This window comes from Glandiceps talaboti, chromosome 8, assembly GCF_964340395.1.
Source record: "Glandiceps talaboti chromosome 8, keGlaTala1.1, whole genome shotgun sequence".
Classification (NCBI taxonomy): Eukaryota; Metazoa; Hemichordata; class Enteropneusta; family Spengelidae; genus Glandiceps; species Glandiceps talaboti.
In genome coordinates, this window is record NC_135556.1 from 1,238,512 (window position 1) to 1,257,532 (window position 19,021).

Here is a 19,021-nt window from a genome sequence, read left to right on the forward strand (position 1 = left end):
ATAATTAATGATTTTAGGTAACTAGGCTGTATCTTAAAAATGCAAGCTTCACATTTTGTGTAATATGGTACATATATCAACCATAATAATATGTACCTGTCCTATGAAGTTTGTTGCTACAACTTTTACCTGTAATGAGTATTTTGAATAATGAATGATATTCAGTAATTGTTCAAATCAAAATGATCTCTCATGAATGAGATTTTTGGTCAAAAACTTAAACTCAATAACTACTGGGCAGATTGGGCTGAAATTTGGGTGAAACAGTCTTCAGGGTGTTTTTACTAAGAATTGTTCATGATATGATGGTTCCATCAGTGATATGCAAATTAGGGCTACAAATGTGTCTTTTTGGTCAAAAATCTATAATTCCAAAACCACTGAGCAGATTGGGCTGAAATGTAATGTGAACGCATCTAGGAATGTATGGACGAAGAAATATTAAGCATACAATGATTCCATGAGTCATATGCAAATTAGATGTAAAAATGTTCATTTTTTGTCAAAAAACTATCTCAAAAAGTACTTGGTTAATGAGTCTGAAACTTGGTGAGATGTTTCTGAAAGTGTTATTCTGCAGATTGTCTTCAAAATATGTTGACAAAATTGGCCCTAGCAACCATGACCACACCCTTAGCAACAACCAAGTGGCAGTATTGGTTAAATAACAACATCTGGTAGGCAAGTGAGTAAACATTTAAAAAATGTATGCAAATATCCCTAGCAACCATGACCACGCCCATAGTAACAGCCAAACAGTAGTGTATTTCACAAAAATAACAACAGGAAGTGAAAGACAAATGAATAAACATTCAAAAAATGTATGCAAATGTACCTAGCAACAAGATCATACCCATAGCCACAGCCAAATGATCATGTATATTGCAAAGATAACATCAGGGATTCATAGGCAAGTGAACAAACATTCAAAAAATATATGCAAATTTGTCTAGCAACATGACCATGCCCATAGCAACAGCCAAATGCTAGCATATGTTGTAAAGCTACATACATGGTTGGATAGGCAGCTGGATAGTCATTCAGCAAATGAACATATATACCTAGCATGGATCAGCATGTGCATAAACATTGATAAAAACTGTGCCATTAGCACTATTTTTATACTAAGATTTCATTAAATTTTTACTAATAGGAGATCCATCATTGTAGACGACAGATAAAGTACAGTCCAAGAAAGATGTGGTATGTTGCAACATTTGTAAGTATACACTTGTGTTTCTCTTGTAATACATGAGTTTACATTGGGTAAAACATAGTGAAATGTCTTTATTATCCATCAGTCACACCATAAGTTGTCACAATCACTAATCAGGCTTCTCTAAAAATAAAACAACTCAATTTATATATCTAATATCTTGGGTAAGTTGTACCAATATATAACACACTTGATATCATTGCTAAATATTTACACTACCAAACAGAAGCGGATTCTGGTTAAGCTTTTATCCACCTTAAATTTGATACATTGTAGCAACATTGAAAAGCTTAGGGAGCTTTAAGGTTTTTAATAATCAAGAATGAATTAAACCTGTCTTTCAGACATGCATGCATGGGCCAAACCTGGCACAAATGTCGGATGTTGTGGTCAGCATTTCACAACTTTCATGGTACTGAATAGCAGCCAATTTGTCTAAAAAATTCAGATTTTGCCCACTACCTAGACTGAGACCTCATTTGAGTGTCTACATTCATACACATGTACATGTATTATCGTATTAACCTCATTTGAGTGTCTACACTCATACACATGTTCATGTATTATCATATTGTTACGACGTTTATAGTTCGACTAGGATCTTCCGAATTGAATGCAGTCACTACAGTCAGGGGTCACTCGGGGTCATGCAATCACACTAAAAGATGTACACGTCACTCAAGGAATGCAACAGATGAATCCTTTAACTTTAATGCTCACCGGTCTGAATGCTCACCATCTACATTCAGTGGGTTACAGTGGATGCAGCACTAGTAAACTCACACCAGAAATGGCGGTTGAGTTGTCAGGAATCACTAAACTTGACGCACCATGTCTCAGCTACGTAACTACTCTCCAATTGTCTTATCTGAGAACCCAGAATCCCTTGTGTCTAACTTACAAGTCATATATGCGACAGCGCCATCTACGACCACTTTCCAATGTCTTAAATTGCCATGCATCACACTGCCCCCTCCTTAAATCTTATCTGCCCTCAGATAATAAACAAGTATTTCACTATGTTCTGCTGCATGAATAACAATAACAAACGATAAAATAACAAACAACAACAAAAAAGAGTAAGTGTCTATTGAAAGTTCTGATCAAGGGTTCATGGTATCGTTTATGGAATCACATTTGGAAAGTTCACATAAATGTTCAACAATCGCAGCTATAATTCTTCAACGAGGCGTCTAGGAGGCCTTCCCCGTCTTGCACTTCTTCTCAAACCAGATCTTGTTTCCGGTAATGGGTTATCAACACATACATCCGATGACTGCATCTGGAAATAATCCTCTCCAATTAGGCTATCTATACCAAAATCTGCAGAAATATTGGCATCATCACCATCCTTTGCATTAACGTTCCCATCACTGGCAATCAATGGCTCCTTGCTTTCATCAGTGGCACTCTCTGCTGGATATTCTCGATGAACACTAGACTGAGTAGTGGTATTATCGAGTTCCCTTGGAAGCCAATCTGGTCTCCAGTCACCCCTGTATTTCCACAACCTGTCTCTGTGGACTATCTTTTGTTTAGTACGGGGCCCCTTCTGAATCCGGTAGACGACATCATTTATACACTTCACAACTGCATAAGGACCCTCCCATGGCTTAGACAACTTGGGCGAGACGCCCTTCTTGCGTTGTGGGTTATATAACCATACACCATCCCCAGGTTGTAGCTTTGGCTGACCTGCTCTGATATCATAGCGTTGTTTCATACCCTCACTAGTCTTCCTGATGTTTTTCCTGGCAAAATCATGAACACTGTGCATTCTGTCCTGCAGCTTCCAAACATACTCAGCAGTCGGGCCTACCTCATCCTCAGGATGGCCATAGATGAGATCCACAGGAAGCTTCATCTCCCGGCCCAGCATCATCATTGATGGTGTGAAACCTGTAGTTTCATGAACGGCTGTACGGTAACTCATCAGTAGAAGGGGTAAATGCTCATCCCAAGTTTGCTGATGGTCATCCACAAACATGGCCAACTGATTTTCAATCGTCCTGTTGTAGCGTTCTACCATCCCATCTGATTGTGGGTGAAGAGGAGTCGTCCTGGTTTTGTGTATCCCCAGGAGTTCACACATTTGCTGAAACACATTTGCTTCAAAATTTCTACCCTGGTCAGAATGCAACTCGAGAGGCACACCAAAACGACTAACAAACTCATCCACAACCTTTCTAGCCACTGTAACAGCCTCCTGATTAGGGATAGCGAAAGCATCTGGCCATTTACTAAAGTGGCTATGAGAATATAGCGATTACCCCTCACAGTTTCAGGCAAACGACCAAGGACATCTATGGCCAACCTTTCCATAGGAGCACCTACATTATATGGACAAAGAGGGGCTCTTTTCTTGTGATATGGTCCTTTTCTCCTTGCACACATGTCACATCGCTGGCACCAAAGTTCCACAGACTGTCGGCAACCAACCCAGTAGTAGCGGTCTCTCACTCGAGCCAACATTTTACGTGAAGACCAATGGCCACCAGTCATGTAGTTGTTTGAGAACAAAGGACTGTCGGCATTTGGGCAGTACCAGCTGTGTCTGGAGCAAGCCACCAGAAGGTTTCTCCCATCGACGATAGAGTACACCCTGACGCAACTCTAATGAGTCCCATTGTGACCAGTATGCCTTAGTGATAGGACCAAATGGAGACACAACATTCCATGGAGGTCTGCCTTTACCCTCACTGAACCATGACAATACAGGGCCAATATCAGGATCCTTGAGCTGAGCATCGCGAAGGCTCAATTCTACCTCATCGTGAGCTTCCATTCCACGGTAACCCCTGAGTAGTCGGACACCTTCCTGGTCACTGGAACACACCCCTCTGGCTGTGGCATTGTGCATTCTGCCTTCTCCATCTCGTGCTCCTCCTGTTTGGTACAATGTTTGCATGACAGCCCACATGGACGGCGTGAAAGCCCATCGGCATTAAGGTGACTCCGGCCTGCTCGATGTTCAATGGTAAAATCATACTCCTGCAACTTCTGGAGCCATCGTGCTATCTGACCTTCTGGATTGTGGAAATTCATCAGCCACTGTAGTGCAGAATGGTCTGTTCTGATAATGAACTTCCTACCATACAAATAGTGATGAAATTGGTCTACCGCTCGTACCACAGCAAGCAGCTCCCGTCGAGTAACACAATACCGGCGCTCGGGTCCACTCAACACTTTACTGTAATATGATAGCGGCCGTTCTTCGCCATCTTGACATTGCGACAGAACAGCACCAATGGCACTATCACTTGCATCGGTATCTATAATCAATTTACCATCTGACTGTGGAAAACCAAGAACTGGAGCAGACGTCAACCTCTGCTTTAGAGTGTCAAAGGCCACTTGGCAGTCTATATTCCAGGTAAATGGGTGTCCCTTTCTTGTAAGCTGGTGTAGGGGTCTGGCTAAAGCTGCAAATGAGGCCACAAATTTCCTGTAGTAAGAGCAAAAACCAAGGAACGCCCTGACCTCTCTCACATTAGATGGAACTGGCCAGGAAGTGACAGCATCTGTCTTAGTAGCATCTGTAGATACACCAGCCTCACTGACTACATGACCAAGAAAGGTAACCCTACGCCTCAGCAGCTCACACTTACGAGGATTAAGCTTCAGGCTAGCCCTTTGAAGTTTCACCATGACCTGTCTAAGGTTACCCAGCTCTTCATGGAAGCTCTTTCCATGCACGATAATGTCATCCAAGTAGACAAGGACAACAGTCCAAGGCAGGCCCCGCAGCACCTGCTCCATTAATCTTTCAAAAGTTGCAGGTGCATTGCATAATCCGAAAGGCATTACTGCAAATTGCCAGAGACCACTCCCAGCCGTGAAACTTGTTTTTTCTCGATCTGTACTGTCCATCTCCACCTGCCAGTACCCACTCTTCAAGTCCAGCGTTGAGAACCAAGATGACCCGGCAAGTGCATCCAGAGTTGTGTCAGTTCTTGGCAAGGGGTAAGAATCCTTTCGTGTGACCTCATTTAATTTACGATAGTCCACACAAAATCTAGTTGACCCATCCTTTTTTCTAACCAACACAATGGGCGAGGCCCATGGACTACAGGTTGGCTCTATTATACCATCTTGATGCATTTTGTCAATTTCCCTCATGGCCTCAGCTTGTTTCACGGGTGGCAATCTTCTTGGTCGTTGACGGATAGGTTGTGCATCACCGGTGTTAATAGTGTGCTTAACAACTGTCGTCCTGCCTAAGTCATCACTGCCTTTAGAGAACACACCTTGGAATTCAATCAGGAAATTCCTCAATGACTCCTGTTGCTCTTTGGTCAGTCCTTCTGAACTACGTTCATACAAGTCCTTTACATGTACTGGTAATTCAGCTGAATGGGACAACTGATTCACCTGGTTTGGGACTGGCTGATTGTCCTGGTTCTGGTCTGGTACCTCTATATGGTTAACAGGTTCAATGGTGGCCACTCTGGCACCTTTCCTCAGTCTCCTTCGCTGATTAGTCAGGTTCATCAGCCTTACTGGAAAGTAATCAGCACCAATATCAACCAGTGTTTTCCCTACAATGACCCCAGCATCAGACTTCTCCCTAACAGGCTCAACAAGTCCCCAACCATTACATCTATTTACTCCCTTCAATCGTCCCAAAACCACAGCCTCACTCATGGGTGGCAGAGTGACACTCTTATCCATGAAAACTCGACAGCAAGACAGCTCTTCAACAGGGACATGTGTCTCCACCTGTTTCAACAATGGTACAGCACAATCACCAATGCGGAGGCATCCATTCACAAGATCAGGGGTACTTTCATGCTGCATGAAGAAATCTGACCCAAGTAAGACTTCATCAGAAATGTCGGCAACCCACACATCATGCTGCACAGTTATTTGTCCAATCTTGATTGATAGAAATCCCCGTCCCTTAATTGGGGATGTACCACCAAAAGCCGTCTTCATGAATGAGTTGTTTAACAGTTTGACGGAAGGGGGTAATGCATCTCTCCCTTGCATCAGTACGTCAGTCCGAATTATAGTTGCATCAACCAGTATCGAGTACAATTTTACAAGGAATGCCTTCAACCATGCCATCAATCTTCGGTGTATACTGTTGCCCAGCCATTCTACCTGTGTGTATAATCTTATCGGGGGCGTTGATGTTACCATTACTACTAGCTGAATTCTGCCCCACGAACCCAGCTACTGCTCGTTTCCCGATGGCCTAGTTGCAGATTTGATATGGCCTGTTTTCTCAGGACACTCCCTGGCAAAATGTCCCTCGTTGTCACATATCCAACACTTTCCATTCCTTAGAGCCTGCTTTGCTCTACGTGGCTGCTGACTTTGTTTACTTTCCAACTTCTCCATAATCTTCTCAAACATTTGAGTGAGATATGTATGTGACTGTTCTTTTTTATCCAAGCCACTTGTTTCCATTGTATTGCTTTCAGTAGTGGCCCGGCGAACAAACTCATCACTTCTGTGGTGGTGGCTTCTACTTTTACAAGCCAAAAAGAATGACTCCAACTCTAAAGCGACCTCTAGAGCTTTATACAGTGTACTTGGTTTAGCCTGTCTTAGTCTAAGTCGCATATCATCATTGTTAATGGCATCCACAAACTGATCACAGGCCAGGTCATCTTGCAAATCACTAGACATGGTAGGATAAGCCAATCTCACTAGTCGTTCAATGTCACCAGCCAATGCAGGAAGTGTCTCATCCTTTCCCCTAACACGATTCTTAAAACGGACCCGTGAAATATCAGTCTGATGAGCAGTACCATATCTACCTGCTAGAGCTGTCACCAGTGCCTTGTAGTTTCTCCGTTTATCTTCAGGTAGGTTACTCAGTACGGTTAGTGCGGATCCTTTCAAACTGGACGCTAGAAACAAAGCCTGTTGTTGTTCATCCCAACCATTCATTTGTGAAACCAATTCAAACTGTGCCTGGTAGGCTTCCCAGAGTGTAGAGCCATCAAACACAGTTGGCCTCTGAAGTGGTTTACCACTGGCAACATTAGAGGAATTAAGTGTTGGTTGGGGTACTTTCAGCGAGGTGCTATCAGGCCTAGGTGTTGAAATATCGAAGGGTACCGGCTGAGTGGAATAATCAGCTGCACCACTAGAGGGCAGTATAACCTGAGGGGTTGATGTATATTGTTGAAAGGTTTTCTCTAATTTCCTATCAATGTCTTTCATGAAACCATATTGTACTTCCTGTACCTCATGGTTGGTTGCCTTTAAACTACCAATCATCTCTGCTAACCTCTTCTGTTCTCCCTCCATGGCAGTAACTCTATCACTAACTGCTTCATTCCTCCGTTTGACCTCTTCAAGACCCCTACTTGTCTGCTGTTGAAAGGCTGTTACTGTCTGGATATGACCCATTATTTCTTCCTGTATTTTCTCTAATTGGCCACTTGTCCGTTGTTGACTCATTTTCTGTGATGATGTTATTTTCCCACTCATCTCTGCCATCATTACCTTCTGTTCTGAATGCATGCCCAGTAGTATTTCCATCCATGGGTCACTACGTGACTTGGCATAGGTGGCCTGTACTGAACCAGTAGCCCCCTCCGTGGTAAATTCTGGTTCTTCCCATATCACCGTAGTTTCCGGTTTTGATTGAAGTGTAACATCATGCGTTTCTTCTAGGCCAGAATCTACTTCCGGTTGACGCAAATTACTCGCCTTCTCTGTAAACACCACTTCTGACATGTTATGTGATTTATCAGCCATCCCAAATGTTTCAGAAGATCCCACTTCTGACACCAATGTTACGACGTTTATAGTTCGACTAGGATCTTCTGAATTGAATGCAGTCACTACAGTCAGGGGTCACTCGGGGTCATGCAATCACACTAAAAGATGTACACGTCACTCAAGGAATGCAACAGATGAATCCTTTAACTTTAATGCTCACCGGTCTGAATGCTCACCATCTACATTCAGTGGGTTACAGTGGATGCAGCACTAGTAAACTCACACCAGAAATGGCGGTTGAGTTGTCAGGAATCACTAAACTTGACGCACCATGTCTCAGCTACGTAACTACTCTCCAATTGTCTTATCTGAGAACCCAGAATCCCTTGTGTCTAACTTACAAGTCATATATGCGACAGCGCCATCTACGACCACTTTCCAATGTCTTAAATTGCCATGCATCACAATATTGAGCTCATTTGAGTGTCTACTTTCATACACATGTACATGTATTATCGTATTAACCTCATTTGAGTGTCTACACTCATACACATGTCCATGTATTATCATATTGACCTCATTTGAGTGTCTACACTCATACACATGTACATGTATTATCGTATTAACCTCATTTGAGTGTCTACATTCATACACATGTCCATGTATTATCGTATTGACCTCATTTATTATTCCCTGCCGGACGAAGTCCGGGACGGGGACTTATGGATTGGGTTCCATCTGTCCGTGCGTCTGTCTGTCCGTCCGCAGCCGTTTCTTGGAGATGCCTGGACCAATTTTTTTCAAACTTGGCACAGGGGCAACATACAATGGCATACATATGCATGTCAATTTGTTTCATGATACGATCCAATATGGCCGCCTAGCAGCCATTTTGTTTGCAAATTTTCCCTGTCTAAAGCCATAACTCAGACGTGCTTGAACAGATCTCATTCAAAGTTGGTATTAGGACAGTGTTCTATGACATACATGTGCATATCCATTTTCATCATGACACGATCCAATATGGCTGCCTGGCAGCCATTTGGTTTGCAAATTTTCCCTGTCTAAAGCCATAACTCAGGCGTGCTTGAACAGATCTCATTCAAAGTTGGTATTAGGACAGTGTTCTATGACATACATGTGCATATTCATTGTTGTTGTGATACGATCCAATATGACCGCCTGGCAGCCATTTTCTTTGCGATTTTTCTATGTCCAAAGCCATAACCATGTGGAGTCATGATGGGTGAATGGCTAGCGTGACTGGCTTGGAATCTACAGGTTGCAGGTTCGAGCCCCGTCGCTGCCTGCTGTGTGTTTCTGAGTGGCTAAAGTCCTTGGGCAAGATTTGAACCACGACTGTGCCTCAGTCAACCCAGCTGTATAACTGGGGACCTGGTAGGATGTAGGTTGCAATGTGAAGGCTTTAATCCTATGCGCTTAAATGGCTGCAATGGATTGTATGCTCCCCGGGGTGTTGAGGAAGACTAAAGGGCCGTTGTGCCATTCTGATCCGAGCCAGGGGTAATAATTGTAAAGCGCTTTGAGCACGGAGTGGGAAAGCGCTATATAAGAAACCAACATTATTATTATTATAACTCAGACATGCTTGAACAGATCTCATTCAAAGTTGGTATTAGGACAGTGTTCTATGACATACATGTGCATATCCATTTTCGTCGTGACACAATCCAATATGGCTGCCTGGCAGCCATTTTGTTTGTGAATTTTCCATGTCCAAAGCCATAACTCAGACATAGTTGAACAGATCACATTCAAAGTTGGTATTAGGACAGTGTTCTATGACATACATGTGCATATCCATTTTCATTGTGATATGATCCCCCATACCCGACCAATCCTTTATTGCTGTAGGCAATGTGTTCCATGTCCAACAAGCAGACACAACATATCTAAGTCTGTTTGATTTAGGTTCACAAGTGTTGTTGCGTGATCAGAGTAGTGATAATTCCTTAAAAGCCAATCATAGCGGGGACTATGTCATTCTCAATGACTTGTTCTACAAATGATAGGTTTCAATACCTGCCTTCAGGTCGCCAGTTACGTGTGCTAAGGGCTCATATAAACACCTGTAAGAAGTCTTTTATCCCATCGGCAGTTGCCGTTTTAAACACGAGCATTCCAAAATCATTAACAAGGGGCAAAGCCCCCATCTTTTACAGTTTAGATTTTTAGTCAATTCTGGACGGTTAATACGGTCCTCCATTTTATACAACTGTCCATTTTATACAGCGTCTTTGTCTTTTAATGCAACATTAAAAGTGATTCAAAATGCTCAGATTCACTATCGCTAATTTGCTAGACGACATGTTTGTGAAATGCATTCTGGTTTTAAAACTTTTCAAAAGCGTCTGCAAGCACCTTAAAATGACCTTTTTTCAGTCACTTCCCTTCGGATTTACTTCGAGAGTTTTCGGGTATTTTCGGTCCCACCTAGACCACAGGATTTTATGACGTCATAAGGGGTACACGTTAGCACTAAGACTATGACGAGCATAGTCACTAGGTGAATAAAACTCAACAGCATTGTGAAAAAATACATTGCTAGTGGTTGTAACAGACATCAGTAAACAAAAACTACACTCTACATGTCTTATTAACCAACATTTACCGATATTTACTCACACTTTCTGACTAATTGGCAGTGTCTGTGGGTATAAATGCTAAAATATTATCTCCCCATATTATGGCAAAATAAATCAAAACGGCTAGACTACAGTGTAGATATACATAAACACTTGTAATGTCGCTCGCGTGTTTCAATTTATTTATCTGATTTTTTTATTATTTGCCGAGGAGAAGCATTACAATATCTTCGACAGGCATGGCGTCGACAGCATATTATAGCCCACTGTACTCGACTATACTCACTGATGTCGCCTTTTGAACGGCGCGTTTAGCAACAAAGTAAACATATTTATCTTGAATAAATATACTAGCTATTAGATTGCCATATTATCAGCAATAAAATTGTAAAGAATTGAGGAAATTTCGTGAGTTTAGTGTTGTCATTTACATGACTTTAGCAACTTGTCTGGAAGAAAACTTGTATGGTTTCCCTGCCTTGTTGCGATATCACTTAATTTAATGCAACAAGCCTATTTAATATACATTAGAAGAATTCTGTAACGAATCATGGTATTCGAAGTATACAGTTTAGGAAACCAACAAATCAAATATCGCGATGTGTTCATGATATTAAATATGATTGGACAATATTGACGTCGGCAATCAGGTCGTGATCCCAGCACATGGTTATGAAAGAAAGCCTGCAACTAGATACTTGGCTAGCCACGTCCAGTTTCTCAGGGTTTGTTTTGAAGTTAGAGACGTTATTTGTGTACGACTTGAAGAATTTTACAATATATCTGATTGATAAATATGGATTACATCAACACGTGGATAAATTTAACCTGACACGAATGTGCGCTGTGCTCTCCCGATTCCATACGTACATTGTACATACACTGCTTCAGCTTTGATCGGCGGAACTATCCTAGTATAAGTTTACTGCCGCGGCCGCGGTGACTGCACAAAACTTGACAACACTACCCCTCTACCGATATATTATAATCACCTGTATACCGTAATAAAAACAAGCAATAATTCGAGTCCCCAACAAGTCGATGAGACCTACTTCTGTTCTGTCCGATCCGAATGCGAGTTTCTTAGGTTTTATATGGGTTTCAGACTCGGACTAGAGTATTACGCCCTAGACAATAATAGATGTAAACTTGTGTTCGCAAGCCAAACATGTGACAATACAAGACCACAACGAAAACTGTGAAAAATTTACAGGTCAGTCTCATTTTATATATGGACAAAAAAATTAGGTCGGTGACAGTTCCATTTACATGATGCAATGACTCGGAGCGTACATCCGTATGCTCGCAGCAAATCGAATCAATTAGTGTATTATGGCACCAATAAATATATTGTGGCACATGTCCCGATACGCCTTCTTGAAGTTTCCCATCGGTATTCTAATAGCTAGTATATTTATTCGAGATGAAATATGTTTACTTTGTTGTTAAATGCACTGTTCAAAAGGCGACGCGAGTACGATTGGGCTAAAATATGCCGTCCTTGGCCCGGGGATGCCGTCAAACGTCACGACGGTATGGTAATGCTTCTTGTCGGCAAATAATAAAAAATCAGCTAAATAAAAGTCAATGAATGTGAAACACGCGACATTACAAGTGTTTATATATATCTAGTCTAGCCGTTTTGATTTATTTTACCATAATATGGGGAGATCATATTTTAGCATTTATACCCACAGACACTGCCAATTAGTCAGAAAGTGTGAGTAAATATCGGTAAATGTTGGTTAATAAGACATGTAGAGTGTAGTTTTTGTTTACTGATGTCTATTACAACCACCAGCAATGTATTTTTTCACAATGCTGTTGACTTTTATTCACCTGTTGACTACGCTCGTCATAGGCTACGTGCTAACCATGTCTCCTTATGACATCATAAAATCCCGTGGTCTAGGTGGGACCGGAAATACCCGAAAACTCTCGAAGTAAATCCGAAGGGAAGTGACTGAAAAAAGGTCATTTTAAGGTGTTTGCAGACGCTTTTGAAAAGTTTTAAAACCAGAATGCATTTCACAAACATGTAGTCTAGCAAATTAGCGATAGTGAATGTGAGCATTTTGAATCACCTTTAATATTGTTTTATTTACATTGTTGTTCTTGTAACCTGTCTGTTGTTTTATATGTATCACCTAGTGCCAAAGGCAAATTTCCATGTTTCAGTAGACAATAAAGTATGTCTTATCTTATCTTATATATTATTTGATTTCTAATCTAACTCTACATCACTAGTTCACTGCAGGGCCTAAAATTTCTGAATTTGCTGTCACAGTTCTTCAGATTGATGCAGTTGGGAGAGAGAAGGCCGATTAGGGAAGAGCAAAGCAATGTATGTTATGGAAGGTAAAATATGGAGGGTACATATGTAAAACTTTTAAAAAATGAATTAAGGTTGGCTTTTGTTTGTTTTTATTTCAGATAAAAAATATGTGGATAGATGATGCTCTTTCTCAACTACAGTTTGTAAACAAAAAAGGAGCCAGAATTGTCAGAGAGGTACATGTTTAACCATCATCTTTGAGTAATTATGTGGAATAGCACAACCGAGCAATAAAGTGTAGTTCAGTAGTGACGGCTATAGGTACAAAAAAGTTTAAGGATTGATTTTTGTGTGTGTGTGCATGCATCTGCATATACGTGCATGTGTGCATACGTTTGCACATGTACATGACTGTAAATGACATTCCTTTCGATATCTAGATGGGAAATTGATCAAATGAAAATAATCGCAGAACAGGTGTGTGATTTAGGGATAGTACCATGTAAGAATGGAAGTTTATTGTTAGCACAACTGAACTGAGGTTCAGTAGTGCTATAGGGATCGCCCGGCATCTGTCTGTCTGTCTGTCTGTCTGTGTGTGTGTGTGTGTGTGTGTGTGTGTGTGTGTGTGTGTGTGTGTGTGTGTGTGTGTGTGTGTAAACAACTTAAAGTCAAAAACCGCTGAACCGATTGCCACGATATTTGATGGGTCCATTACCTTGGGTGTCTAGTTGGGAAATTGTTCAAATCAAAATGATCGCATCACAGATGTGTGATTTGGGTCAAAAATGTGATTTTTGGTCAAAAAACTTAAACTCAGAAACTACTGTACTGGGCAGATTGGTGCGAAATTTGGTGGGAACATTCTCAAGGGGATGTAAAGTAAGATTTGTCCATGACGGGATGATTCCATCAGTGATATGCAAATTAGGGCTAAAAATGTGTCTTTTTGGTTAAAAATCTATAATTCCAACACTACTGAGCAGATTGGGCTGAAATTTAATGGGAATGTATCTAGGGATGTATGGACAAAGAAATATTAAGCATACCATGATTCCATGAGTGATATGCAAATTAGGTGTAAAAATGTTCATTTTTGGTCAAAAACTTATATCTCAAAAAGTACGAAGTGAATGAGTTTGAAACTTGGTGAGATGTTTCTAGAAGTGTTATTCTATATCATTGCTTTTCCTCAAAAATCTTCAACTCTGAAATTACCCAGTAGATTGAGCTTAACTTTGTTGAGAATGTGTAGATTTGTCCTCATTAATAGCTGACACAGTGAGAACAGTACATTGTTAATTAACTATAATACTATCATGAAAGTTCATCTGTATTGGTAATACATTTTGTCACAAATTGAACTTTTGTTCTCAATTAACTATAATGTTTACTTTACTATTTCCTCTGGTGGTAAAGCCTGTAGCATGGCCAGTTTGGTTTATGACTTGATTATGTAATATGTTGTAAGACAGCTGTTTCATCACCTACCCATATAAACTGAATGTAGCTTGTGTTTAAAATATTACAATAAGACAACCAAGAAAGTTAAACATGTTACATTGGTATGACTTGGTTCCAAATTGATTTTAAAAAATAAAGAAGTACAAAACCTTGTAGACACATCCCTTTAAAGTTTGATTAGGATGTTGCTATGCTTGTCTTGTACACTTCCAACATAGGATGGCTGGATTATGATGATGGAAATTAGATATGAATATTTTGTTTTGGTTACAACTTTAAATCTTCAAAAAATTATATATCTATCATTGCCCTGAACATGAAGTTGTGCGGCAACGCAATATTTGCGCTATTTGTTTATTGATGTCATGAAATCATTAAAGGAAAGGTCCAATCAAATGACATTGTGTATGGCAAACAATTTGTACCATTATTTGAACTAAATTATCTTTGATGTAGCTCTAAACCTGGTGTCAGCTTTCAATATTACATGTTCATGTATATAGCCATTTTGCCTTTGGGGACAGCGCCCACCAGTGTTATATGAAATTGACAATTCTAATGATGTCACGTCATCCTTAACATTCTAGTGAGACAAATTCCATGTAAGCACTATAATGGCTTGTGCTCACCTTGGACTTGAGGATAACTAACATGTGGAGGCAGAATACTTGGAGAGTAAACAAAACAATACAATGGGGTATGAGGGAGGGTAGTTCCAACCAACCAACTTCATTAAGAAAATTCAAACAATAAAAGTACCCTATCAATGTACACAAACACACCACACAAAGAAGCTATTGAACAATGTATACAAACACACCACACGAAGAAGCTATTGTACAATGTATACAAACACACTACACAATGAAGCCATTGAACAATGTATACAATGAAAATATTCTCTTCTGAACATGCTTCAGAGATGACATTTTAAGTCCCCAACGGGCACTGCCCGGACGGGACTTATATGTTAGGTTCTGCCCAAGAGTCCATCTGAGTATATCGAGTATATCGCTGGCATGCACCAATTGATTTCAAACAAACTTGGCAAAAACGTTACATACTATGCGAGACATATGCACATCACTTTCTTTTGTGATTAAATGAAGGATGGCCGAATGGCAGCCATGTTTGTTGTTAAATGTCACAATATGCATCATAACTTTGAATGTATAATGCATATTGACTCCATTCAGGTGCCTACACCCATCTTATCAAATATGAGCTTTCTTGTAAGACCCTGACTTTTTTCCTTGAGCATCTTCAATGTCAAATAGTCAAATTTGGATTATCTTCATTGCTTTTTGACTCAAACATTTCAAGTGATGATGATATTATAATCATGACTTGAGTTTGACTATATGATGCATATATATGTCACTTAATTTCATGACCTTAACCTGACCTTAGCAATGACCAAAATGCTTCTTTCTACATAACTTACACAGTGACTACATAACTTACACAGTGACTACATAACTTACACAGTGACTACATAACTTACACTACATAAGTTGACTATAAAGACTCCATTTAAATGTCTATAACCCAAAGGTCAGCTTTCTTTTTATAACTTGACCTTTGACTTTGATCTTCATATTCAAGGTCAAATAGCAAATTGGTCAATAAATTATGCATTTTGTATCTAGAGAAACCATTCAAATTTGCGCAGTAACTGTGTCATATAACACACCAGTTGGGGGCTATGTCTTCGACTGAAGGCTCCCTCATACTATTCGATGGGGCTAAACATAAACTTGAGATCTTGACTAAAATATCAGTGATCTACACCCAACTTTCAAATTTTCATTGGAAGTTCACAACAAGAAATAACGTTCTTGGATCTAGAGATCTTAAAGGTTTAAGACACAACAAAGAAAATACACTAGATCTACATATAGACTCAAACAAAACCGACTGATACATTTCAGTTCCTTCACACACAATCTTGCCATGCAAAAGCCATGTTCATTTCAAGGGTTCATTAAATGTGAAAACCTTAGATACACTCGCAATTGCAATAATGAAGATTTCATTGGAAAAATGAAACAATTCACAATATGAAGGAAATTGTCTTGCCATGTTCATAATTGTTACATATGTAGTACTTGAATGTCGGCATGTTTGCAATTTATGATTAGCCGCTACTACAGATGCCTAGATCTAGATGCCAGTGGAGTGTAGGATGACATGGAGGCACCAGCACAGATTTTTCCCAGTATCCTTTGTGGCAAAAGTTGCCAAAATCGTAGCACACAAAGAGGCAGAAATGAGAGACATTGAAAATTTCAATTGTCAAACTATAATGCGTTCCATTTTATTTGCAAAACTCACATGCTTGTAGATTAAATACACAAAGTAAAAGTCTCTAAAGTTGCAAAGATGTTTGATTTGACCATTTGTTTAAAAACGTTATGGGGCAATTCACATCTAGCTGTTCATGGCACCAAGATTAATCTTTAAGGGGTCACTTGGCACGACTGATGAACTACAATTATGTGGACTGTATACATGGTACAGTATGCATCCGTCCATCCATCTGTCTGTCTGTTTGTCTATCTGTGGATGATTTAAATTTTAATTTCAAAACCACTGGGAAGATTATGTTAATATTTGGTGGGGGTGTTGCTTTCAGTCTCTAGTTAAGAAATTGTATATATATATATATATGATGGTGTGTATACATTGTATAGCAAAGGTACAACAGGGATGGATAGGCAAGATGACATTCAAAAAATAAAAACATGTGTGCCTAGCAACAAAACCATGCTGCCCATTGCAACAGCCAAATAATTAGCTATATTGCAGAGATAACAGGATGTGTGGGCATGATGATAAACATTTAAAAACTTGACATAATTAGTACAGTTGTGCTATGACATCATTGGTGCTATTTTTGAATATTAATTTCTTAAGGTAGGTAGTTACAAAGTTCATATTTGCTTTTACCTGCCATTTCACTTTGATTCAAAAACTTTGAAAGACCTGACAATTTTAATCTCTATGTAAACAAAAACAATGTTAGTTATTGCCAGTCTAGGAACTGAAATGTGCATGTCTATGATATACAGCAATCACTTGTAAAAGATGTTATTTATGATTCAGAAATGGCTTTTTGTCAGATTGCATATTGCATACCTGTCCAGGTTTATTTGTATACATTCATAGGTTGTTTACGGTGTACCTAAACCTTACTGTACTTTGATTGACAGGTGTTACTTGAAGCCCAAGAAATGGCTGTCAAATCTCACAATGTTGAATTCAAGTCCAATTTACACATAGGTAAGTAACTTTTGTAATAAAGACAACCATTAACACATAGGTAAGTCACATGCAATAAAAACAATGTACACATAGGTAAGTCACATGTAATAAAGACAGCCATTAACACATAGGTAAGTCACATGTAATAAAGACAACCATTAACACATGGGTAAGTCACATGTAATAAAAACAACCATTAACACATACTAGGTAAGTAATGTGTAATAAAGACAACCATTAACACATAGGTAAGTCACATGTAATTAAAACAACCATTAACACATAGGTAAGTCACATGTAATAAAGACAGCCATTAACACATAGGTAAGTAACTTGCAATAAAGACAACCATGTACACATAGGTAAGTCACATGTAATAAAGACAACCATTAACACATAGGTAAGTCACATGTAATAAAGACAACCATTAACACAGGTAAGTAACATGTAATAAAGACAGCCATTAACACATAGGTAAGTCACATGTAATAAAGACAACCATTAACACATAGGTAAGTCACATGTAATAAAGACAACCATTAACACATGGGTAAGTAACATGTAATAAAGACACATAGGTAAATGACCACCTATCTACCTACCAACCTAGTAACTACCTATCTACCTACCAACCTAATAATGACCTATCTACCCATCAACCTAGTAACCACCTATGTACCTCACAACCTAGTAACCACCTATCTACCTATCACCCTAGTAACCACCTATCTACCTACCAACCTAGTAACTGCCTATCTACCCACCAGCCCAGTAACTACCTATCTACCTATCACCCTAGTAACCACCTATCTACCTACCCACTTTGTAAATACATATCTACCTACCAATCTTGTAAGTGTAAAGTTATCTGTTTATGTGTAAGGTCTACAATAGCTACCAGTAACCACTGTGTAAAGTTATCTGTTTATGTGTAAGGTCTACAATAGCTACCAGTAACCACTGTGTAAAGTTATCTGTGTGTGTGTAAGGTCTACAATAGCTACCAGTAACCACTGTGTAAAGTTATCTGTTTACGTGTAAGGTCTACAATAGCTACCAGTAACCACTGTGTAAAGTTATCTGTTTACGTGTAAGGTCTACAATAGCTACCAGTAACCACTGTGTAAAGTTATCTGTTTATGTGTAAGGTCTACAATAGCTACCAGTAACCACTGTGTAAAGTTATCGGTGTTACACCTTTTTTCACTGCCTCAATTGACTTTAGTGTAATGTTTGCTGATTTCTTACAGCGGATTCATTTGTAGGCAAGGGAATGTATGAGCACGCAGTACGATTTCATGGAAGAGGAGGACAAGGAATGGTCAGCATTGTTTACTGTCATTATTTTGTCAAACTGAAAGAGGGAGCACCACCTCAACAGAAGATCATCACAGGTCATGACAAAGCCAAGGAATATATAGAAGAATTAAAACAAAGAACTATTACACATGGATTATGAAATGGCAAACTGAATAGGAGTAAGGAGTGTCAAGTCATTTATGCACACAAAACATTTGA

General features: G+C 39.6%; 1 protein-coding gene across 1 annotated transcript in view; it reads left to right on the forward strand.

Moving 5' to 3' along the window:
- The window catches only part of LOC144439127 (large ribosomal subunit protein uL22m-like), a 34,082-nt gene extending 15,061 nt beyond the window's left edge, over positions 1-19,021 (forward strand). The window contains exons 4-7 of the mRNA XM_078128394.1: positions 1,154-1,219; positions 12,934-13,011; positions 17,452-17,521; positions 18,754-19,021. Coding sequence (XP_077984520.1) covers positions 1,154-1,219; positions 12,934-13,011; positions 17,452-17,521; positions 18,754-18,962 — 423 coding nt within the window. The 3' untranslated portion in view covers positions 18,963-19,021. The remainder of the gene's footprint in view (positions 1-1,153; positions 1,220-12,933; positions 13,012-17,451; positions 17,522-18,753) is intronic.